The 26,247-nt window shown below is 41.3% G+C and overlaps 2 protein-coding genes across 2 annotated transcripts in view; both read left to right on the forward strand.

The window, feature by feature from the left end:
- EFCAB2 (EF-hand calcium binding domain 2) overlaps positions 1-10,852 on the forward strand; it is a 102,828-nt gene extending 91,976 nt beyond the window's left edge. Inside the window, exons 4-7 of the mRNA XM_063082710.1 lie at positions 5,524-5,603; positions 6,193-6,235; positions 6,343-6,409; positions 10,737-10,852. Of these exons, the coding sequence (XP_062938780.1) occupies positions 5,524-5,603; positions 6,193-6,235; positions 6,343-6,409; positions 10,737-10,852 (306 nt within the window). The remainder of the gene's footprint in view (positions 1-5,523; positions 5,604-6,192; positions 6,236-6,342; positions 6,410-10,736) is intronic.
- Positions 10,853-10,871: 19 nt separating this feature from the next.
- On the forward strand, positions 10,872-12,668 carry LOC134366380 (immunoglobulin-binding protein 1-like). Its single transcript, XM_063082709.1, has one exon. It carries the CDS (start codon positions 11,503-11,505, stop codon positions 12,514-12,516), a length of 1,014 nt encoding a protein of 337 aa, XP_062938779.1. The 5' UTR covers positions 10,872-11,502; the 3' UTR covers positions 12,517-12,668.
- Positions 12,669-26,247: the final 13,579 nt, after the last annotated feature.

Here is a 26,247-nt window from a genome sequence, read left to right on the forward strand (position 1 = left end):
TTGTCTATTTTTTTTAAAAACCCTAACCAATACAGAAAGAAGTTAAGTAGGTTTTCACAGTATGACTGTGCTGTTACTGAAGAAATGACAAGGACTTTGTAGTCTAGTCAAACATGTCTGCTATACTCTAGGGACTCTTTCTTGTATTCATTTCATTATAAGTTGGTTAACTGAGTTGTCTCCTGGAGAACGTAGCTCTGGACTGCACCATTTTTTCAGTATCAACACTGTGAATACATTTCTGAATTTTGAATATCTGTTTTGCTAATCTCCAGTTGATAGGTGTAGGGACTTCTGCTTGATGATAGTGATTCAAAGTCTTTGGATAAAAATATGTCATACATATTTATTTGTGTGTGTGTGTGTGTGCGTGTGTGTGTAAAACGTTTGATAGAGCTGCTGTAACAGTGTATCACAAACCAAGCAGCTTAAACAATAGAAGTGTATATTGTCTCACAGTTCTGACTGCCAGAAGTCTGAGATCATCGTGACAGCAGGGTTGTTCCTTCTGAGGGCTGTGAGGGAAGGATCTGTTTCAGGCCTCTCTCCTTGGCTTGTAGATGGCTGTCTTCATGTTCACCTGGTGTTTTCCCTATGTGCATATCTGTGTCCAATTTTCCCTTTTTTATAAGGGTACCAGCTGTAGGTAGCCATTTTGTGTTGCTATAACAGAAATACCTGAGACTGGGTAATTTATAAGGAAAAGAGGTTTATTTGGCTTACGATTCCGGGACAGCTGCATCTGGCACAGGCCTCAGGCTGCTTCTGCTCATGGCAGAAAGCGGCAGGCAGCTGGTGGGTGCTAGCAGATCACATGGCGAGAGGAAGCAAGAGAGAGAGGAGGTGCCAGGGTCCCATAAACAACCAGCTCTCATGGGAACTAATCGAGTGAGAACTCACTCATTACTCCACCCATCTTGGGAGAGCATTAATCCATTCATGAGGAATCCACCCCCATGATTCAATCAGTTTCCAACACTGCCACATTGGAGATCAAATTTCCACATGAGTTTTGGAGGGGACAACGCATCCAAACTCTACCTATTGATTTAGGGCCCAACCTCATGACCTCATTTTAACTTGATTACCTCTGTAAATACCCGGTCTCTAAACAGGGTCACATTCTGATGTACTCAGGGTTGTTAGGGCTTAAACAGATAAACCTTGGGGAGGACGCAACCCATAACACTCTGTCTGTTTCTCTCTATGTATAATAAACTGTGGTTCAATATTTGATATATTTTTACTAAATCTTAAGGACGTTTTAATCTATGGATTTAAATAATCATTGAGGCATCATTGTATAGATTTCTAGAAGGTAGTGTTTTTATTCTGTCTTACTGATGGGCTCACAAAGTTAACTAGCTTGTCCTGCACCAGAAATGATACCTCCTGTCCTCCCCTATCCTTACCCTGTTTCCAAATTCCAAGAAGTGGTATTCTACCCTGTACTTCTTGTTTCTTTTTATGACAGAGGGATATATTATGTTTTAAAAGTACATTTTAGAAAAACTAATGAAATCCAAATAAAGTTTGGAGTTCTGTGAATAATAATGTTTTAATATGGGTTTGTTAGTTGTGAAAAGTATAGCATAGTGATGTAAGAGTTAGTAGAAGAATTCCATTATAAAATAAATTACAAATTTTATTACAAACCAATAGTAATCAGAACAGTATGGTACTGGCATAAAAACAGACATATAGACCATTGGAACAGAGTAGAAATCCTAGAAATAAACCCATGCATAGATAGTCAACTGATCTTTGACAAGAGCACCAAGAATACACAATGGGGAAAGGACAGTCTCTTCAATAAAAGGCGTTAGGAAAACTGATATCTGTGTAGGGAAGAATAGAATTGGACCATTACCTCACATCATATAAAAAAGTCAACTCAAACTGGATTAAAGATTTAAATGTAAGACCTGAAACCACAAAACTAGAAGAAACCAGGGAAAAACTGCTTGACATGGTCTTGGCAATGATTTTTTGTATATGACACCCAAAACACAGACAACAAAAGCAAGTATAAGTGGGACCACATCAAATAAAAATGTTTCTGCACAGCAAAGGAAACAGTACGAAAATGAAAAGGCAGCCTGTGGAATGGGAGAAAATATTTGCAAATCATACATCTCATAAGGGGTTAATATCCTAAATGTATAAGGAATGCATACAAAATTGCAAACAAAACAAAACAACAAATAACCCAATTAAAGGATGGGCAAAGGACCTGAGGAGACATTTTTCCAAAGAAGATATACAAATGGCCAACAGGTGTACAAAAAGGTGCTTAACATCACTAATCATTAGGGAAATGCAAACTAAAACCACAATGAGATATCCCTTCACACCTCTGAGAATGGCTATTATTGAAGTCAAGAGATAATACGCGTTGGTGAAGATGTGGAGAAAAAGAAACTCTTAGATACTGTGGGTGGGAAGGTAAATTGGTACAGCCATTATGGAAGACAGTATGGAGGTTCCTCAATAAACTAAAAATAGAATATATGATCCAGCAATCCTGCTGCTGGGTATATATCCCAAGGAAATTAAATCAGAATCTCATAGTTATCTACATTACCATGTTCGTGCAGCATTATTCACAATAGCCAAGATACTGAAGCAACTTAATTGTCTATTGACAGATGAATTGGATAAAGAAAATGTGATATCACGATGGAATATTATCTCTAAAAAAGATGGACTTCCTGCCATTTGGCTCAAAAGGATGAATCTGTAAGACATGATGCTAAGTGAAATAAGCCTGACACAGAAAGACAAATACTGCATGATCTCCCTTATATGTAAAATCTAAACACAGAGAATAGAAGGGTGATTACCAGGGGCAGGGGTGGGGGAAATGGGCAGATGTTGGTTAAAGGGTACACACTGTTAACTTATAAGATGAATAATTTCTGAAGACCTAACGTACAGACAGCATAGTGACTATAGTTAACAATGATCTGTTCTAAACTTGAAATTTGCTAATAGAGTAGACCCTGAGTGTTCTCCACCCCCACCCCTGACAAAGGTAACTCAGCAGGGCGAGGGGTATGTTAATGAGCTTGATTGTAACGATCCTTTCACAAAGTGTGTGTATATCAAACCATCACGTTGTACACCTTAAATATATACATTTTTATTGGCTGATCATACCTCAATAAATCTGGGAAAAAGAAGAAAAAAGCAATAGGGGAAACTGGGTGGGGAGTATAGGGGAACTTCTTGTAGTATCTTCACACTTTTCTGTAAATCTAAAACTATTCTAAAATAAAAAGGTTATTTAAACATGAAGAACCTTTTATAATATAGTGGTGTCTGGTAATATTAAACATTCCTTGAATGCTGTAGTTAGAATTATCCTATACTTGGTTTTTGTTTTGTTTTTCGCAGCAGGCCGGTACGGTGATCCGAACCCTTAGACCTTGGTGTTAGGACACCACACCCTAACCAGCTGAGCTCACCAGCCAGCCGACTTATATTGTTTTTAATGTCATTGCTTATACTGTGCATCTTTTTGTGCAAAGGAACAGATTAGATGTGGCCTCTAGAGGACAGTGTTGGGTCATAGAAAGATTTTTACAGTTTCTAAGTTGAAGATGGACTTACCATGTTTCTTCTTACTTTTTAACCACAAGGCCTCCTATTTATTATCCCTCTTTAAAAAGCCAAGGAAAATTTATTCCTCTTCTGCTATTCTGATTAGTTGGAGATCTTGTTTTAACCTATTCTTTTTGTGCAATTTTGGCTCCACAAAGACCTGTTAGGCAAGAATGATCTGCAGAGTTTTCACCACGGAGAAGCGATCATGTGTCACTTGTGAGTTTTCACGTGATGGAGAGACAGTTACAGAATTGAAAATCCTTTGGGAAAACTAAGAACAGTTTGTAGATGCCTGAGGATGTCGTAAGATAGAGGGATTCCAATCTCTGTTGTATAGTGGTTTGTCAGGAGTGGGGGAAAGAAAGCAGGTCATTGCTCTGGCTTGTGGAGCAGATTTCTGGAGTAATCAGAATAGAAACTCAACATTTTAATTTTAATTATTGCTCTGCAGGTAATCTCATGAGATTGACATTTTATTTTTAAGGGGCTCCTGGGGCTGAGAGTTACAGAGTACCACTCAGGCACAGCAGAACCATATGAACATTAGTTTGCAAAATGCTCACTTTGGACCTAGAGGCAGCTGTAGACAATTGCTCATGTATGGATGGGCTCAGAAATTCTGCAGCATATTATTCTGTCATTAGCTGGATTAAATTTTCTGCTGATAGTAGAGTCTGAGGGCTTTACTAACACTAAGTATGAATTCAGTATAAACAGTAAAAAATAGTTGTCATTTAGCAGCAGCTTATAGATTTCTTATTTTTTGCTCAAAGAATAAATCTGTTAAAAACTCATCTGTTGAGCTGGGATCTATGAGCCTTTTAATAGGATTTTTGAAAAGGAGTGGAAAATTTACAGCCTCATAAATACCCTGATGAGAAAGCTAAGATCCATACTGTTTTGCTCAGCCACTCCATCAAAGTTGAACCCTTGGGCAAGGATCTGTTTCATTCTCGTTGAATAGTGCTAGGTACCCAAAATTCCTTTTCTCAGGTATTGTGTTCTTTTAATTTAGTGGTGGTATAACAAAGTTGCATTTACCATGTAGGTGTTTAATAAATATTGCAGTGACTTTAGGTATAGTTTGGTCCTTGAGACAGTGATCAGTCTCCTCTCCTGGTCCTCATTCAGTGCTCCTCATCTCAGGAAAGGCATCCCTCATGCCATTTGTGCCAGTCAGAATGGATGCAGCACAGGTCCTATCAATTTTACTTCTTAAATATTTCTTGAAACCATCCACTTCTCTCTCCATGGTCTCCCCTCCAATCCAAGACCTTGTAATATCTGCTTAGATTGCCGTAAGACCTTCAGTGATTTCCCATTGTTCTGAGGATAACAACCAAAATCACTTTCATGACGACAAGGCCCTGCAAGGTCTGGTCCCTGTCTCTCTGTCTAGCCTCATCTTGAGACATTCTCCACCTTGCTCATGACCTCTAAAGTGTCCCCATGGAGTCCCCATGCATGTAATTTCCTCTACGTGGGAGGCTTTTCCCTGCTGTCTGTGTCTTGTTCCCTTCTACGTATCCTTTACAAATCAGCTCAAGTGAATGACTTCCCTGATCTGGTCTAGAAAAATTTCCTTTGTTATGGCACATAACACCCATATGCCTTTACTTCATTGAGCTTCCATAAATTTATAATTAGACTCTCCACTTGGTTGTTTCTTGATTAATATATGTTTCCCCTACCAGAATATAAGCTCTGTGAGCACAGATCATGCTCAAGTATGCTCATTATCAAATCCTCAGCAGAGGCACAGTGCTTGGAAAAAGTATGTGCCGAATACGAGGGCACTTCAAAAAGTCCGTGCAAAAATAGAATGAAAAGATAATCTGAATCTTTCCACGAATGTTTTGAAATACCCTCATATGTTTGTTGAATGAATAAATGGCTATTTCTTTATTGAATGTTTAGGTAGAGGAAGAAGAACCCACTGGATACATTCGATATGAAAAATTTCTTCCAGTAATGACCAAAGTACTACTGGAAAAAAGGTAAGTAAGTAAATGAAATCGTTAAGGCAAAGTTAACGATCCTACTACATTAATTTCAACACACTTGGCTTTTTTACTTTGTATATTTTACTCAACCAATATATCTCAGGGTAAGCTTCCTTCTAACCTTTTAGTATCCGTCTGAACTGCCAGTTGATATGTACTTAGAAATATCAACCACATTAGTATCAACCTAAGTAAAACCACAAAGATCGTACATCAACAGCATTCTTTTTACCTTCTGTTTTGAATTATTGATAATAAATAAGAATTAATTCTAATTATTCTTCTAGCAAAAGTGTAGCATTAGGTCCCCATAGTCAGTTTATTGTAGATGTTTCTTTGCCAGATAAATTGATTTCCAAAAAGCTAATAGATAACATCAAACATGCTAGTGATTTTGCACTAAATATTTCCTGTGGAGGTGAGGTACTTTCAACTTTCATATCCAGAAATCCAATGATTTCTGTGGGGGAAGTGTTGTCATCCCAGCATGTTAGCAGCTTTTATTTTGTTTTATGTCGTCATTTGTTATGTAGAGACTGAAATAAATACTGTGGCATTTATTTATTTAATTGCGTAATTATAGATACAGACCAGTTTCAGAAGATGTCATTCTTCGAGCTTTTGAGGTATGTAAACTCCACGTTATTTATATACATAGTTATATGAAAAATTCATTATGTAGAATTTATTTACCAAGCAAAAAATATAACATGTACCTTTTCTTTTCCCCTAGGTTTTAGATCCAGCTAAACGTGGGTTTCTTACTAAGGAAGAACTGATCAAGTATATGACTGAAGAAGGTAGAATGATTCATTACTTATGACAGTGACTTATGGAAGGAATTAATACATTTTTAACAATAATTATGCAAAAGCTACAGGGGATTCTTTAAAATCAATCGTTCTGGTTAAATAGAGTTATTTACTATTCCTATAATTTTGGTTTTGGATGGTTTCTGTTTTGTGGGGGTTAAGAGGACAAAGGATAGGGTAAAGGAGATAGATTATTACCTGCCAGGACTTTGTAAAATAATTTTTCACTTCTATAAATTGTTGTCATTCCATTCACTTGGAGTATTTTCAGAATAAAAGGTATGCCACCTGGAAAACATGAATTATCAATCACTATAAATCAATTCCTATTACTGGACTGAATATCTAGAGTATATAGAAATTCCTTTTAAAAGAGCTTTTCAGTTGGTGAAGTTACAGATAATACAGCCTCCACTGAATATGAGTTTATACAAAAATTTTCATTAATTTCAGCTAATGCAACCATATATATTTGTTTTGAACATGGACTGTGTGCACACATGTATGCATAAGACCCACACACATATATGCCGACATATTTCCTTTGGCAATTCTCTCTGCTTAAGTTGATGTGTAAATTTGTTTTCCCTGAAGGTCAGTAGCCTGATAGACAGTCTCTTGAAACCGTCCTTCTCTTGGTCACCTCCCCTCCTCCCATACAAAGTCAGAGCTCTGTCTCCTTTGTTCAGTTCACTGGTTCGCAGATTGAGTCCTGAATGGTGCAGACTTGCTAGTCACTTGAGACAGAACCACAAGGGAAAATGAAGACTGTCTGCACGCACAGCTGGTTTGACCATCTTTGATCCACGCTTAGTTGGGAACACAGGAGGAAGTAAGAGTAAGAGTGACCCAGTCATGACAGTCAGAACTGCCACTCTTAGGACATTGTTAAAATTATCTTAGGGATTAACTTTTATGGGAATGTTTAGACTTTCAAAGCATTAGCCTCTTAATCCTAAGGATTAATTTAAAGGAAGTAAATCCTGGATTATATTAGGCAAGGTGAATTTAGTCAAAATGGCCCAGAACAGTCCAGTTTCATTAATATCACGTGCCCACTGTGTGTTTAGTACTTAGTAAGTGTAGTAAGGTGTAATGATACTGAAATCTGCTCCTACTCTTAAGGTTATTACAGTCGTGTTGGGGGAAATAAAACTAACTTATAAAACAATTCATAATGTAAGACAACAGAAAAGTAAATATCCTGGCTGGATGAGCCTGGAAAGCTTGGTCTGGGAAGACTTAAAGGGAAAATAGTTTCCTTAAGACGGTAGAATTTACACAGGTGAGTTGTCGAGGGCAGAGGTAAAATCTTACGCATTACAGTACCCTCACACAGAGATCTGAAAAACCATCTGTTAAATGAACGAATGAATGAGCAGATGAATGACGAATGGGTGAAGGGGGTGATGAGAGGGAGACACACAGATGTGCAAAACACTGTGAGCAAAAACCGGAAGGTAGGAATGAGCAATGGTGTTCAGAAGAGAGTCATGTTGGCAAACAGTAGGAAATTAGTTTAGATAGATTTACTCGGTCTACACTGTGGAGGCCTGGGCTCAGGAGTTGGGAATTCATCCCATGGGCAATGGAGAAATATTATAGGGTTTTGAAAAGGTGAGTCACACGGTCTAAGACTAGTTGTGGAAAGGTTACTCTAGTGCTGGTAGGTTAGTTAGATGAGTGAGAAAGCGGTTAGGCTATGTAGACCAGTTAGAAGGTTGTTTCACCACTGTGAAGGTACCCTAATAAGGGCCTGCCCTGGTAATGGCAAGAAGGGAAAGGACCCTCTATGGCAGGATCCATGGGTCATGCTGAGTAACAGAGAGCAGGGGACAAAGATGGGAGCAGAGTCAAAAGTGACAAGGCTTTGACTTGCATGATGGGTACTATGATAATGCTACTAACTAAAATAGGGCAATCAGGAACAGACTGCAGTGTGTACAGAGAGAGTGCAATCATGTGGTTTTCTCAGAGGTGCTTTGTGATAATTTCCAAAAAGCTATATTTTCAGAGAGTTAATAGTACTTAAAAGTTAACTATTGGGTATCTCAGTGGACTAAACATAGAATGATTATTTTCAGATAAGAGTACACATGGTTTCAATTATTCATTCAACAAATATTAAATATCTTTCATATTATATGAGCTAATATGTTTGATAGTGATATGTAAGATGTAAAGTACTATACAAACTAAGGTATTATTATTAAATGTAACAGACCCATCAGTTAAGTATAACAGTTGGCTAGTCTGGTAAAATAGTTGCTGAAGAATTGGTGCTTTGAGATTCTCAGAATTCTATGGGTTGTTTTTAAGTAATCTGTGCTTTTAACAATATGGATTTAGACTGTGAGTTCTGCAAGGGGAAAAAAAGAAAAACAATATGGATTAAAGTTATTTGCACAATTTTTTCACAATACCACAGAGCATCAGACACATTAATCAGTTTGAGAGTATGCGTTCTAAATGCCCAGGATATCATATAATAAACATAATAAATCACATTGAATCAAGTTCCTACAAGACAGAGGTCCACGTGTCTAGGAATGTGTATTGCATCAGATAGTATTTAGCATCAGGGAAGATTTCAAAAAAATGTTTTAAACAAACACTTACATGTTGCTTTTTATGTGCCAGGTATTGTACTAAGTGCTAGTCAAATAATAACACATTTAATCCTCATAACAAGCCTATGCAATAGGTAGTATTAGTATCATCTCCATTTTATAAACAGGAAAACTGAGGCACAGAGCAGTTAAGTGACTTGTCCAAGATCTTAACAGTGGTAAGAGACAGCCAGCATTTGCACCCACGTAGTCTGGATCCCACCCAAGCTTATGCTTTTACCCATTAAGCTATCTTCTGCTCATCCTTAATCAAAATGGCACATCTCTTTTCTTGGCCAAGGAAGCGGTGTAACTACGTTCTGTATTTTACTGTGAGCAAGGTCTTGTTCTAAGCAGTAGGGTGTGGTAATTCAACTTACAGACCATGAGGTGGACTGCTGGCATTCAGAACCCAGTTCCTCCATTCGCTAGTGAGGGCAGGCTGCCTTGTTTCTCTGTGTACTAGTGTCCTCAGCTGTAAATGAGGTTAATACCAGTTCTTGTCACTCCTGAGGCAGTTGGGAGGTTAACTTAGTTAATATATGTGAAGCACTTAAATCAATGCCTGGCACACAGTAGTTCTCAATAAATGTTTGTTATTAGTATTCTTTTAGGACTTACGTTAAAAGTAAGTCATTTGGCATTGTATTTAGTATTTAACAATCAGATGTAAGAAAGATTCAGAATTTCTTTTTAGCATGTTTGGCATTTTTTCTTTTTTTAGGATGTAAGCATGGTTTCAAAAGAACTCTGCACATTTCCCTTGTTTGATAGTACTGTCTTCATTGTCATCAAAATCCCTGTTTGAATAATTTTTGTATTTGTAACTGAATTTCATCTTAGAAAGCATTGTTCGTAGTGGCAGGTGATTAAGCTCATAAGGTAGGTAAGCCTCGGGCCTTGGTAACTCACTTGCTTGGTTAAAACTCTTTAGGGATAAGATGGTGTTTTGGATGTTTCTGTATTTTTGTTTAATGTCAGGACAAAGTTCTATCTTAAATAGTCTACAGCCTTTCCAACATTTTTCCTGAGTTTGCTTCTCACCTTGGTGAGGCCAATCCAATTAAAGTCCACAGATTTTTCTATCCAACTTTTGGTTTCATTGGACACCAACACTGGGCCAAACTATAACAAATTCTGTTATAGTTGAAACAGTCGATGAATATCTCTCACTGGGTTCATTCAGCTGGCATCACTAAGTTGGCCAGACCTGGTTGGGAAATACTCAGAGATAAAATCATTACAGTTTCAAGTCTTTGTTATCTGCTTTTCAGCAATTTTGCATAGCAGCCATTTAATCATCTCTTTATACTCTTACTGAACATAATGATTAGAATCCCTGCAGGATGGAGGCTTCAGGCTAATTCTTTGGTAATTTCAATAGCTTTAATTTAAATAAATAAACAACATTGTTCATGATGTCTTTACATCTTTCTGATGTTTTGGCAGAAGTGATGGATTGTATATGTCGTTTGATCTGTGATATCTGCAGGGTAAAAACAAATCCAGAATCTGCCAAGGTATGCAAGAGTGTGCCCTTTGAGCCTCTGGACTGTCATGAGGTGCTGGCTGGACAGCTCCGGGGAGAGAAACTAGTCACAGTGGGAGCACATGGGGCACCACAACAGTGACACTGGCTAGTGGAAAGAGAAATAAAAAAAAATCAGATGATTGCAAATGATGAGTTCCTTTCTTGTTCTTCCCAGGTGAGCCTTTTTCTCAAGAGGAAATGGAAGAAATGTTGTCTGCTGCAATTGACCCAGAATCAAATGTAATTCATTACAAGGACTATATAACAATGATGGTGGTAGATGACAATTAAGTGTTCTAAAGACTAAATTTCTCATCAAAAGGACAGTTTTTTAAAAAATTGCTTTTCCTTGTTAATGTTACATTTTATCTTGTAATTCCTATATCTGATGTTTAGTGCCTTGCGACATAAGTATTTCAAGATATTTTGCTTTTTGGAGATGATTATAATAATTTAAAACACAAATTTATTTAGTATGTTTAGCCTTATGGAATGACAAATTGCTAATTACTTGAAAACTGTTCTTAAAACATTTTAACACTAAAGTGGGTTGTTGTTTATTTGCTACAATAAAACCCACATTACTTTCAAATAGAATGACAAAATGGAGAATGACTATAATGTCCCAAGGTTTGGCATATAAAGATCTTGAGAGGGGGCAAAAGGACCAGAAACTGAAAACAAATAGCTTATTATAATGAAGGCTTATTTTTTAAACCACAAACACTTCAGCAATCTGAATGTGGAAGGAGAGTTATTGAAATGAATATTGGTGATTGAGTCCTTATGAGTGCCAATTATAAATCTCATTTGAGATTATAACAGCTTCTTGTAAAACTCTGAATTTGCTGATCCAGCATGTTACCATGTATGGAATAGGAAAGGACTTGAGATCATTGTGAGTCTAGAGAAAAGAAGACTGACTAAAGCTCCCCCACAAGATGGCAGCTGCTGAAGACGAATTACTGCTGCCACGGCTCCCCGAGCTGTTCGAAACCAGCAAGCAGCTCCTGGATGAAATGGAAGTAGTGACTGAACCCACCGGTTCCCGGATAGTCCAGGATAAGGTGTCGAAGGGACTGGACCTCCTTGAGAAGGCTGCCGAAATGTTATTGGAGCTCGACTTGTTCAGCCGAAATGAAGATTTGGAAGAGATTGCTTCCACCGACCTCAAGTACCTGATGGTGCCAGCATTTCAAGGAGCTCTCACCCTGAAACAAGTCAACCCCAGCAAGCGTCTAGATCATTTGCAGTGGGCTCGAGAACATTTTATGAACTACTTAACTCAGTGCCATTACTATCAGGTGGCAAAGTTTGAGCTGCCCCAAGCCAAGAACAACTCAGCTGAAAATAACGCTGCTAGTTCCTCCATGGCCTATCCTAGCCTCGTTGCTATGGCATCTCAAAGACAGGCTAAAATAGAGAGATACAAGCAGAAGAAGGAGGTGGAGCAAAGGTTGTCTGCACTGAAGACTGCTGTGGAAAATGGTCAAGCAGATGACGAGCATGTTCGTGAATACCACCTCCTTCACCTTCGGAGGTGGGTTGGCCTCAGCTTAGAGGAGATCGAGAGCATTGACCAGGAGATAAAGATCCTGAGAGAAAGAGGCTCTTCACGAGAGGCATCAGCTTCTCATTCATCCCGTCAGGAGAGGCCGGCAGTGAAGCCCTTTATTCTCACTCGGGACGCGGCCCAAGCCAAGGTATTTGGAGCTGGTTATCCAAGCGTGGCCTCCATGACAGTGAGTGAGTGGTATGATCAGCGTCAGAAACATGGAACGTTGCCAGATCCGGGAATAGCCAAGGCAGCGCCAGAATTCAAAAGAGCAGCCCAGGAAGATCAAGAACAAAAGGAGGAAGAGGATGATGAGCAAACGCTTCACAGAGCGCGGGAGTGGGATGACTGGAAGGACGCCCATCCCAGGGGCTATGGCAACCGCCAGAACATGGGCTGATCTCCCACAGCGCGACAAGACGACAGGCCACACATCTTCCCCGCCAAGGAAAACTGTGCGGTCTTCCCCTGCCTAGAATCCTGCTTCAGCTGTGTTCAACGAAAGCCAAGATGCTGAATCTTACTCTGCATTCAATAAAGTGTCGAATGAGTCATTGTGTGCCTGTACCCTGAATAATGAACTAGCAGTCTTGTTCTGGCTTTATCTTCCTCATCATGAGGTATTCTAATTTCTTGAATGGAAAGAAAAGAGCACTGAGAAATGGTTCTGTATAATCAATGTCTGTATGAATTCTCTTTAAAAAATAATAGAAGTCCCTTCTATTAATGGGCATGTGCAGAGAAAAAAAAAGTCTGACTGGAAATTGATAATGTAAGGTAGTGGCAATTTTCTCCTGCCCTTTAAGATTCTTACTTATTCAGGGTATCTTTCATGAATGGGAATATTGTTTTGAATATTGAATAAGAATATTGAGAAATTTCTTGGTGTGCAAGGAGGTACAGATGCTGAATGAAACAGATAAAGTTATCTGAGCACATGGAGTCATAATGGGAAAATACACGGGGACTTACAAGCAAAGAGGAAAATAATATTCCATAACCTGTATATTCTTTTATACAACAAACGTGCGCAGTGCGCACACGTGCGCGCACACACACACACACACACACACACACACACACACACACACACAAAACCCTCTGTTTAAAGATGGCTTCACCGCTATGTGTGTGTACGTACAAGATTGCTTGTGATTCTGCCTCATAGGCATGCAGTCTTGCCCCTAAGAGAGGAGGCTGCTACCCAAGAGACTGTTCGTCACTTTCCATTTATTCACGAAACATTTAATGAGGATCATCAGATAAGGTGCAGCAACCACATTTCAGATAGGGGCACATTCAGGATACTGTGGATGTGCATAAGAGAGGCAGCTAACTCAGTTTTGGGAGAGAGGGAGCTTTCTCGGAGATGAAATGTGCTCATAAGTAGAGAAGGCTTCCCAGAACAGGCAGTACCTGTCTTCAAAAGGAGGAGTAGTTTACTAAATGGGCACCGGAGCACAGGGCATTTCAGCAGGCGAGCAGCAGGTACAATAACCCAAGGTATCATGAATCCTGGAACAATCTAGAAATTGAAAATAGTTCAGTACGTTTGGCATGTAGGAGATTTGGGGGACACGACGAGAGAGAGAATTGGAGTGGCAGACAGGAGCTGTATCATTACAGATATTGACTTAGGTGTAGAGTTCAGCTCTTAGCGTTAGAGTTTGGACAGTTCTGAAGATCATAGAGAAAAAGAGCTCACTTGTAAGCAGCATGGAAGATAGATTTAAAGGTTCAAGACTAGAAGTGAGGAGAGACCAGTTGGTAGGCTATTTGGTTGGTGGGAGATGGATTGGGAAAAGTCAAGCATGGATTCCAGGTTTCTAGCTGGGACAATGGGTAAGTATAGTAATAGTGCCATTCATTTAGATAAGAAACCCAAGGAGCAGGTGGGGGGTTGGTAAGCAGAATGATGACTTTGATTGTGGACATCTTGGGACACCCCGGGGAGACATTCAATGAATGCCTCGGAAAGAGGGTCAAAAACAGGACCAGGGGGAACATCAGCATTTAAGGGAGGGCAGAGGAAAAAGAGCCGAAAAAAGAGACTGGAAGGAGGAGCCTGAGAGGAGGGAAAGCCAGAGAGAAGTATCTTAGAAGCCACCATAGGAGAGAGTCACAAGGAAGCGAGATAGCAGCCATGTCACGTCATAGAGAGGTGAGCTGGGTCAGAGATGGAAAAACGCCCAGACGCGTTGGCAACGAAGAGTTCATTGGGGACCTCTCGCAAGAGAAGAGAAGGAGAGAGACAGCAGGTTGAGGGAGTGGTTTTTGGAGGATGGGACAGGGACAAGCATGTTCATATGCTAAAAACTAAAAACCTGCAGAGAAGTTGAAGACACCAAGAAGGTGGGAGGGGCCAGTCTCCAGAGCAAAAAAGGGACTGGCCTTAGGTAGGAACAGTGAGCCAATTTATCGAGTCCCTGCCTAGTGGCCTGTAATGTCTTTTGGGGAGAAAGGTAGCAGGTTATAGAGCTTGAAAAGAAAAAATTTTGAAGTATCTCTCCCAGGAAATAGGAGAAAGAGTAGAGAAAGAGCCCATGTGAGAAAAGAATGATAAAATTTTGAAGTGTCTCTTCTAGGAAATAGGAGAAAGAGTAGAGAAATGTGAGGATTTTCAAGAAATCCTGGGGGGTTTTGTTCAGTCGCCCAGGCTCAGGAGCAAAAGTGGTAGATCGCTGCATGGATTTGAGGTTAAGGGTTTGTCACGTGGGTGAGATGGAAGGAATATGAGGGAGCCAAGGAATCTGCAAAAAAGAAGCTGTAAGGATGGTCTGTGGGGTTAAAGCACTAGGGGAAAAGGAAGAGAGGGGTCCAGGGACTCAGGGTCTCTTAAAGGGCAAACAGCCGGTGGGGTAGGTGCAGGGGTGGTGGTCTTTCCTGCCATCCGTGAGTCACTTGTTCTGCTGGAAATCTAGCTTCACTGGGTTCTTAGAGTGTTTCTTTTATTCTCTTATGTTACTATTAGAATGTTCGTTTGTGCCGGGCACTGTTCTAAGTGCTCTACATAGATTGACTCCCTGGATCCTCACACCTCCCAATGATATGGGAACTGTTAGTTACCCACATTCTACAGAGGTGGTAACGGAGAAGTTAGGCAGCCGTATGGGGTGTACTAGTCAGCTTTTGCTGGGTTATGTTGTGATAACAAAATCCCCCATCTCAGTGGTTTACAACAATAAAAGTTATTTTTTGCTCCAGTTTTCTGTCAGCTGGGATCAGCTGAGACTCTGCTTCATGTGTCTTCTTTGCTCCCGTCACCTACTTCATAAGCAGGGTGACCCTATGTCCTGGTTTGCCCAGGGTAGTCCCAGCCTGCCCTTGCGGTCCCAGCATAATTATTAATAGATCTCCCTTTTACTCACAGAAGTGTCCCTGTTTATATAGTTAATATGTGGCCATCCCATTAAAAACAAGTAGTGAATGGTGAGGAATCATCACTCATGGAAGGGTTTATGAAAAATAACTACAGCAATGGTAGTAATGGAGGCCATTTCTTCCTTCAATAGTTTCCCGGGATAAAGTTTTTCCAGGGTGACCAGAGATTTCCCCAAGGTGAAATCCAAATGGAGAACTGAAGTACCAACTCACTCAGCCACGCATGTCAGGATGGCCACCCAGAGACACTGAGCCACGTGCCTCGAGGTCAGGGCAGAGAAGCAGGAGGCAGGGGGTGTGGTGACCCTCAGAGCATTAACAGACAGGCAGTTTATGATAGGCAACACACTGCAGCCGGGAAGGAGGGTGGCAGAGACATGAAATAAGTCTTCCCAGGGGCATGTCACTCGCCAGCAGTTGGCTGGCACCGACATGTAGTGCAACAGCGCATGCTGGTGTGTCACGCACAGACCCAGGCATGGACTTGTTTGGAGTGGAGAAGACAGCTCTGAGTTGTCTTCCGTAAGCCCATCACCCTGCCCAGCCCTGCTTATGCCAAAGAAATGCGATCTAGTGAATCAACCCCATCTCTGGACAGTCACGTGGTGACATCACATCATCTTTGCAGGACAGGCTCCCACACACCGCAGGCATAGAGAAGGGTTCCCATCACACAGCAGGACTGAGTACCCCCAAGTCCTACCTGCTGGAATCCTTCCAAAAGTTCTGCCTGATGTCCGACTTTACACCCTGTCTCAAAGGAATCGCCTCTCTTTTGTAGTCATAGAGTTGGCTTTACAGAATGTGATCAATTTTTATCTTTAGCATAGAGGTGTGTTTTTCTTTAAGGCCACCAAAACATGCAACACACACTTCCCACCGAAATCTCATTTTATTTCTCCTAGCTGCAGAATAAGCATACCACGTTTGCAAAGGGAACATTTTTCTTTATACTCAAACCATCTCCATGTGTATTTTACTTCTTCAACTTTCCTGGCTTGTCCTCCACGTCCGATTTAAACCACAGTGGCATCCTGGTAAAAAGAGTGCTTGGTCTGTTGTGCAGAAAGTTTGCATAGCTTTATGACTCTTGGCTTCTGCTGGGCCTTGTGGAATGCCACCACTCTTCTCACACTTCTGGGCTGGGGATGCTGCATGACTCAGCCCCGTGCAGGCCTGGGAGCCTGGCGATCCTGAACTCTGAGGTTGGCTTTACCTGTGACTCACTGGTCAGGCACTTCACCTCCTGTGCACCCCTGTAAAATGAAAAGCCCAACTCCAGTCCTCCCTCCAGAAGCAGTGCAGGGATTTACTCCCCTTTGCAGGAACCAATGTCCAAGTTCCAAATGCTTAAGGGATTCAAAAACAAGGGCCCAAGGTAGGGTAGTTGAGATTATGGCTAGTAGTTAAGGGCAGGATTATTTTCTGTGGAATGGAATGTGTCTAGATCTTTCCTTTGTTACTGTCTTCCTTCATATCTGTTTCCAAACTGCATCCATATAACAAAGTACCTTGTTTATATGGGCAATCCCTTGAAGAAGATCCATGTCACTACGTGACCCTCTAGGCAGCTCAAATAAGCAGAGAGCCTCACGGTCACTTATGCCTGGCTCATGCCAGGCACGGTAGCTGTCTCCTAGGCCTGTGTATTTTGGAATATACAGGTGATTGGTTGTCAATCACCTGTTTCAGAAGCACCTGGGGGTGGGGGTGGGGTTGCTTGTTAGAAATTCAGGCAGTCCCTATTTCAGACCCTAAAACAGAATCTCTGGAGGTCAGGCCCAGAAACTTATATTTTTAACAGGTACTCTCAGGGGAGCATTAGGCACACTGAGCTGTAAGAACCACTACCTGGAGCAGTATTACGTTGTGAAAGTGTGGGGTTTGGAGCTGGGCGCTGCCATCTACTGATCATGTGATTGGCACAGAAGCATTTAATATTGCTGAGCTTCTGCATCTTAATTTGTAGAATGCAAAGAACAACCACTTTACAGGGCTGATATGAAGTCTAAAGGGGATAATGAAAGTGAAAATTCTTTAAAAGCTGTAAGGTATGACACAAATTATTATAGAAAGCCACCTAGTCAGGGAAGGAGAGAGGAAGGGACATAGATGGAGGTATGCTGCCTGGAGATGGACAGTCAGAGAGTGTGGGGAAGTAGGTAGCTAACAGCGAATTAATCTATGGGGTGACATGAAGGTGGTGAGCCTGCCTGGGGTGCTGGGGGCGAGGTACCAGATTTGCTGTCATGGCACTATTAATCATAAGATGTTAAATTTATTTCTATAATGTGGAATTAGGATGTTTTCAGAGGTATGCTTGCTTGCTTTTTCTTCTTTTTTTGAATTTGCTATGTCATAGGACTTTCAGAGCCGTGTGAATTATTCACCTCACCTACCGGAGAAAATGCTCATTCATTTGGAGAAACTGTTATTTTTCTAAAAAAAAAAAAAATCACAAGTTGAAAAATTGGGGCCAACTCCAGTTCTTTGGAGAAGGAGATGAAATAAAACAGCACATGATGAAAATCAGGATGTGGCAGGACAACGTGCTACATACACCTTGCTGTTTCCCTACTAAGTCTTCAGCTACCCAGAAAGAAATCTCAAAAGAGGCTTCTAACCATCTATCACTAAGTTCATGGAATTAATACAAGTATGGATTGAGTATCACATAACTTTGAATATGTTTTTTTAAAAAGTCAAGGTTTGTTTTTATGTTCTGAATGCTTAGTTTTAAAATACCTTGCTAGCTGCAGTGGTTACTTTCCAACCCTGGTTACCAGCTCAAGGCATGATATTCACTTAGTCAAAGTTCATTGTGAATGATAGTAAAGATAAATCTATTTTCCAACGGATCTTCTGATAATTTCCAAGATTTTTTAGTTACTCTTTATCGAATATGATTAGACTGTTAACTGTTTTGATCTTGTTACATAGCTGATCAAGAGCTCATACTAGAATTGTTAGCTCTGTCGCCTTGAAGCTGGCCTGTACTTACAGTGTTAGTATCATCTTTAATTCAAATTTACTTGGTAGGAAACTTTTTAAGCCTCTTATAAATTTACGAGGGCTAGTTTTGTTACAGCTAGTTGCTGTAGATTGGATGCCCTCCTAACCTCGTTGAAGCTTAATCCCCAGTGTAACTGTTGAGATTGGGAAATCCTATTATGGTAATTGAAAGGTGGAGCCTTGGAGAGGTGATTAGATTGCAGGACCATGCCATAGTGAATGGATTAATAACAGTGGTCAGGGGCGTGGTTCTGAGGGCTTTAAAAGAAGAAAACATGAAAGGTTAGTCTCTCTCTGCTCTGCCATTTCTGCAATGGGAGACACCTGAGTCACTGTCGCCACCACCAGGACCCTCACCAGATATGTTCTGGACTTTGGACTTCCCAGCCTCCAAAACTGTAAGCAGTATATTTTGTTTTCTTTATAAATTATCTAGTTCCAAGTATTTTGTTATAAGCAACAGAAACAGACTAATACACTAGTTAACATTCGTAAATCCTCCATTCAACTGGGCATCCATAAATTTAGTAATTACCCTGCAATAGTAAGATGGAAGTGCCCACATGGGTGAAGGCTCCCCCTTGCTGCTTTTAGGACATCTGCCTGCCTTCTGCGACGTGCAGCCCCAGTGAAGATGTCAGTGAGATCTGATCCTAACATATAAGATAACATAAATTAAAACAGAAATTCTAATTTTCTTCTTGCACCCCAATCAATTATCTTGCACCCTGCAGGCACATATGTCTCCCTGTCAAGATGACTATTATAAAGGATCTCCAGAGGAAAGGGTCTTTTGGAAAAACAGTGTAACGTGTAATATACTCTAAAAATGTCTACAGTAGTTGTAAAGCAATATGTAGCTATTAAAGAAAAATTGGAAAATACCAGTAAATAAAAAAGAAGAGGAAAACCCCTTAATTCCACAAAAGTTAACCACTGTGAACACTTTGCTTCATCTCTGCTGAAACCTTTTCCCAAGAATATATATCTTTATATAACTTCTAAATATCACTATGGAGCCTATCAGTTGGGGTTCTTGACCGTAAGGATGGAAAGCAAGCTGGCCTGTCTGAAGCAAAAGGGACTTCACTGGAAGTCACATGGTCTGGGGGAAGGGGTGCTAACAGAGCCTACAGGAAACTAGGAGGCCAGGCTGGGAGCAGACAGGAGCCAAGGGGGCTTCCAGGGGCAAAGAAACAGGGAGCAAGACCATAGCAACCACCCCATACCTGGAACAGCCTGGCCAGGGCTGCCACTACAGGGGATGACTTTGCACTGGCTCAGGTCCAAGTCCTGGGAGAGGATTGGTCCCCATTGAGCTGAGCTGGGCTAAGCTTGGCATGGGCAGGCCCAGGGGGGACCTTGCTCCTAGGCATTCATCATGGAAGGCAGGAATCATCCAACAAAAAACTATACCCAACTGGAGGGAGAAAATATTCTAGTAAGAAATCAGGGTACTATTGAGGAGGAGAAATGAATAAATAAATAAATACAATAAGTATTTACTACAGGATCATACCACACATGCTACTATATAATCTGCTATTTTAAATTAATACATCATGAGCAATCTTTCTGGGTTTCTTGTACTCACCTAACACATAACTTTTAGTGACTGAATGGTTTCTAATTGTTTGAACATACCTTAATTTAGTTAGTTCCTTATTCTTGGTTGTTTAAATAATTTTCAATTTTTCACTATTATAATAAATTGTGAAGAACATACAAGTAGTTAAATCTTTTTCTTTTCTTTTTTCTGTTTTTACTCTTTTTTTGGTGGCTGGCTTATACGAGGATCCAAACCCTTGACCTCGGTGTTATAACACCACACTCTAACCAACTGAGCTAACCGGCCAACTCCCCGGGTGGTTAAATCTTAATTGTTTGCTTGGGCTGTATTTCTAGAAGTGGAACTGTGGGGTCAACTTTAAAATGACAGGGACCTATTTTTAAGTCTGTTGTTAATGTGTTTCAATCTATCCCAGAGAAAGAATGTTCCCATATCCCAAACCATCCTTAGCATATTTTTGTTTTTAATTTTGACAATGTGAAAGGCAAAAAATAGTGTCTTGTTGATTTTTTAAAATTGGCATTCCCTTGATTATTGGAGCCTCCTAAAGGCCCATGGCCATGTACTGAAGGATTCAATTGGATTAGCTCCAGGAGGCACCCCATTTGAGGTTCACAGATTGTTTTCTCAGATAGAAATGACAACCCCCTGGCTGCTGTGAAATGGAGTCCCACAAAGCACATTACAGACAGAATCTGAACACAAGAGATACGTTTTCATTCAGAACGATTATTACTTGGAGGAGGCGATTAGCGAGAATGGGCCACTGTTGCACAGAACAGTTAGCAGGAAATGTCACAAATATTCAAGCAACGAAATAGGAACGGGGGAAATAAGCATGCAAATAACAACTGAAGAATGATCACAGCCAGGGCGGGGGCCCTCTGGCCATCTGCTGCACCGCCAGCTTCTGAGGCTGCGTTTCCTAACGCAACTCATTCACTCATCCAGTCAACTTTTCCTGAATCCCACTGTGTGCCAGGCACTGTGCTCGGTGCCAGAGATGCCAAAGTGAATATAAGACAGAGAGATTTCAGTCCTGTGGGAGAGACAGCGAGACAAATAGTAACAATGAGCAACACTTGTCCAGCCACTTAAGCAAAGTGCTTTGGGATCAGAGGGGACAGCACCAGCTGTGCCTGGGGGACTCATAGAGGATCTCCCAGAGGAACTGATGGGACGAACCACAAATGCCTTTTGGGGGTGTTACAGAATGAGATGGCTTGAGACTAATGCTAAAATAACCTTATAGCATGGCTTAGGGAAAGAATGGATCTGCTTTTAAATTCCAGCTGTGCATGGTACAGGATTTGTGACCTGGGAAAAGTCACTGAATATATCTGTACCTCTGTTACCTAGCTGTAAAGTGGCAGAAATCAAATCACAGTAGGATTACTGTGAGCATTAAGGGCTAACTTCACACAGTGCTTGGTGGGTGGTGTCTATCATTTGCAAAATGCTCGGTAAATGTCTACTGAATGAATGAATACCATATAAACAATTTCTCTATGTAGTAAATCTTTTTCAATTATTTAATGGGGTTGGGTCCATACGCTTATAGGATTTCTAGGAATAAGGAATATATTCCTGAACTCACAACCTCAGAGACTTCATGGAAAGGGTGTACATGTCATTGTAACTTCATTCATTCAATTTTTATTTAGTGCTAGGAACTGTTGTAGTAAACAAAACAAAATCCCTGCCCTTATGGAACTTGAATTCTGTTTGGGAGGCAGACAATAAATACATCAACAAATATACATCATGTTGGGATACGGAAAAGTAAAGCAAGAGAAGGGGTAAGACAGTGAGGGGGTATTGTGCTAGCCAGAGTGATATGGGAAGGCCCCTCTAAGGAGGGGACAATTGAACAGGGACCTGGAGGGAGTGACGGAGCACTGGGGAAGAGCATTCTTCATAGAGAGAATGTCAGGTGCCACATGTTTGTCAGCCTGAAGGATCAGCAAGGAGGCCCCCCTGGCCATGGTGGTGATACCAGATGGTGGCTTTTAGGTTCTGGGTCAAACTGTGAAGGAGAATCTTTCATGGCATTGAGTGAAGTGTGCATGGAGAGTATCCACTCAGCAGAAGAAAAGGAAGAGGGACAGACAGATGGAACACTCAGACAATAGGACTTTATTGCAAAGCAACAGTACGTGCAGAAGGGTGTGCAGGCATCCTCGCGAGTGAGGAATGTCCTGTGGATTCCTAAGGGGAGAGCTTATATGTTGTTCTGGGTCAGGGGTGTTTCTCTATAGTAGCTAAGGGGAGGAATATTAGGCTGTGGGGGAGGATCTAGGGTAATTAAGGCCTGACAGGTGGACACAAGGTTGCATTCAGCTTCCTGTCATGTGTTCCCAAGTTTCTGAAGTTTTTGGTCATGTGCAGTGGGGTCACTTTTCCCTTAACTTTGCCCTTCTTGGTCTAGTCTGCACTTTTGTTCCTCCTGGAGTGCAGGCGCTGTGAATTTTTTTTGGTTTTAAGTTTCTGTTCAGAATCTGCAAAGTTCCAGGGTTAAGCTGATTGCGGTTAAGCTGTCATCAACTCATTATAGGTTTATTAACTGCAAAACAAAAAGGTGGCTAATGCTGATCCAGTCTGAATATTCATGAGCAGCCTCGCTGAGGCGTGTCTTTATTCTGTCCTGCCTCAGTAGTCCAAGAGAGAGAAGTAGGAGATGAGGACGGAGAGGTAGGCAGGGCCCAGAAGATGAGGGTCTTGTAGACCAGGGAAAGGACTTAGGATACTTGCTAAATGTGAAGAGAAGCCATGGAAGGGTGTTGAACCAGTTAGCGGGCTGTCACAAGGGAGATGGAGTCTCAGACCAGGGTGACAATGGTGGATGTGGTGAGAAGTGGTTGGATTTGGGATCCATTTGGAAGGCAGACCCAAAGGATTTCCTGATGAATTGGATGTGAGTGGAAAAAAAGAAAACTGTCAAGGATGACCACAAGGTTTGGTCTGAGCAACTTGGTACCATTAGTGAAGATAAAGTTTAGGGAGAAGATCAAAAGTGTGGTTTGGGGCACACTTGTATTGAGAAGCCAACTAGACCTCCAGGTTGGCTATATGAGCCTGGAGCTCAGGAGAGCCTGTGGTTGGAGGGGTCAGTGTACAGATGACCTTTAAGGCTATAGGGCTGGATAGGATCACCTAAGGAGGGAGGGTAGGTAGGGAAGGGCTCTGAGCACTGAACCTGGGGGCAACCCAAAGTTAGACATAGGTAAGAGGAGTGTCAGGCTGGATCACAGATCCCTCTACTCTGTCCTGTGCAGGTCGCATGAGTCAGGTAGTTGATAAAAGATTCTGGCAGCCGATAACAGGATAGACATGCTTTATTCCAATGCAAGCTCTGCCGCCCAGCGGTTCAGAGCCACTGCCTTATGTACCAAAGTACGCAACAGTGGCAGCGAGCCAAGGAGTACATGGGCACACATGCACACTAACACTACTCTTACATAACTTGTTTACAGCAGATGACATGAGGCAAGAGGACCTGACCAAACTAACTCCATTTTCCAAGGAGAAAGATCAGCAAAGACACCAAGCAAACACACCATCAGGACCATCCCAGATCCTATTCTGTCCCTCCTCCCCAGGACCAGAGAGGGCCTCCATCATCCAGTTTCAATGATCTTCAGATTCTCTGAGACAAGTTGGATTCACCTAGATTAGAAAATACTGCAGGTATTTTGTGTCCAGCTCAACGACAACACCAAATTTTTTAGTTGCTTGTGAAATCTAAGAACATCCCCTCTCATCACATACCAAAGAAACTATCACGATGATCTTCATGGTTTCCCAGCTTCTTTGAAACTCTTGTGATCTTCAGTCCTGTAGAGCTAGGGCTGGGTCTAGAGCTCACTGACCCCTCAAGCATGTTGCCCAGACTGGGTCACAAACCCTTCACACGCAGGTCTATGAGCTAGGTAATAGGAAAAAGGTCCCTGGAGCCTTGGTTGAAGAGATAGTAAGCTTTATTCCGCACACACATGTCTAAGAGCTAGGCAGTCCAAAGAGAAACTGAACAGCTGCCAGCAAAGTAAACATGCTCTATTTTTAGACATGGGCTCTGCTAACCAGCAGTTCAGAGCTACTGCTGCACACACTCTGAAGAAACACAGAATAGCAACAAGCTAAAAATATACAGGTGTGCATGTGCACAAACTCCACCCCACACAACTTGTTTACAAAGAATGTGTTGCACTACCCCCAACTGCACCTGAGGCAAGGGGGGCTGACTAAACTACTCCATTTTCCTCACAAGTCCTGATCCCCTCTCTTACCTGAGTGGAAGGATGTCGAGGCACGGCCCCACTGGCATTGTTTTTGGCTGCATTACAAACTAAAGGGGTGGCATCTAGCCAAGCCAGTGTGGTGGCTTCCAAACGTAAACCATTAACAAAAATTGTGTTTAAATGTAAGCACATAGAGATTTGGGGTTCTTAATTTTAAACTATCAGAAAGGAATTAATGGGCAGTATGTGACTCTCCAGTGTGAAATGCAAACATCACGCTCCAACTGTGTGCCAGAAACCGCACTTCACTTTTCTAAATCAAGTCTGACTCCAAGCCCCTACTGGCCGATCACTGTATGAAGAGCCCTCAGTTTACCTTGTATCATACAGGAATCTGGGGGCTCACATGGTATCTCTAAAACCTAACAGTATTGACCAAGAAAATGACAACTGTTGACCATCAAAATTGGTTTCAGTCATTGTCATCCTCAACTGGGAAGTCCTGTCACCATCTTGGGCCACTGTAAGGAAAGCCATAGGAACCTGAGCACATCTCTGAAAGTGGGGCTTTTCAACAGACTTTTAAAGGGAATTATATTGACATGATAGTTGCTAAGACTATAGTGAAATTATAGGAAAGAAAGCTGTGTGAAAGCCAAATCATAGAAAAAAAGGAAGTTTTTTTTCCTTGGCCATTTGCCCAATAGCCAAGAGCAAAGCTATCTGATAGTCTCCCCCCAACCCCCCACCCTCTCTGTGGTCAGAACCAAGTCCCTCCTCTGACACAAGGTCACAGGCCTCCCACTCCTGGCCTAGAGATCCCACCTGCTCTCTCCAGACAGATCGGCTCTGTTCTTTGTTTGAGCAAAGGCTTTTGAAAACAAAGCCTGTTAATTCTGCGTTTGCCAGGGAAGCCCTAGAGTCCCTGGGAACTCAAAGCACAGTTGGTCTGTCCAGGGGGTAGTGAAAGCAGAGGAGGTGAGGAAAAATTGCTGTTTTTCCTCTTTTAACAGTAAAAGTAAAATACAAAGTGATAACTCTATAAATTATCCTGCCAGGCAGAGCGGAATCTCCCATTTTCAAACTACAATATACGTGTTCTTGTAAAATGTTTCATTAGGGAGCGTTGGTAGACAAGCTACAGTAAATCTCCATGTGACATCGTCCTAGGTGACAGCCAGCATCTCAAGGCCGATCCTGTCCTCGTCTCAATATATCACTCCCTCCTTGTTATTTTGAAACAAATCCAAAATATCATTTCATTTTATCCATAATTTTTTCAATAGGTATATTTAAAAGAAAAGGACTCAAAAAACAAACAAACAAACAAACCTTACTACAATACTATGATGACCCCTAAAAAAATAATTGCTTAATGTTATTAGATATCCAGTGTTCAAATGATCAATTTTCCCACAAATCTAATAAGTGACTTTTAAAGAAAAAATACAGTGTGAATTAGGAGTCAAGCTTCACCACTGTTGTGATTGATTCACATGTTTTGTAAGTTTCCTGGAATGTGTAGTTTTCAGTTGCAGCTTTTTCTTCTTCCATGCAATTTCATTGTTGAAGACACCAAGTTGTTTCTTGTAGTTTCCCCCAGGCTGGGTTTTGCTGGTTTCACCCCCATGGTTTTCTAGTTGAACAGGCTCCTCTGTGCTCTTCAACCAGTAAATTGGCAGTTGGATCTAGGGTCCACCAATTTCAGGTTTAATTTGGGGTGGGGGGAGATTGCTTTATAGGCCTTGTGTTCCTCCATCAGGAAGCACATGATATCTGATAGTCTCTGTGCTGTCAATGCTGTTGTTGATGAGTACTAGGTCTATTAATACATCAGGGGTTGCAAAAGGGTGATAATCTAATTGTATCATTCCTTCTCCATTTATTAGTTGAAAATTTTCTTTAAAGAAAAATATTCCTTATCTAGTAT

Source organism: Cynocephalus volans, chromosome 18, assembly GCF_027409185.1.
Source record: "Cynocephalus volans isolate mCynVol1 chromosome 18, mCynVol1.pri, whole genome shotgun sequence".
In the NCBI taxonomy this organism is placed as follows: Eukaryota; Metazoa; Chordata; class Mammalia; order Dermoptera; family Cynocephalidae; genus Cynocephalus; species Cynocephalus volans.

Coding starts and splice junctions, on each gene's coding strand:
- LOC134366380 (XM_063082709.1), top strand. CDS start 11,503: ATGGCAGCTGCTGAAGACGAATTACTGCTGCCACGGCTCCCCGAGCTG.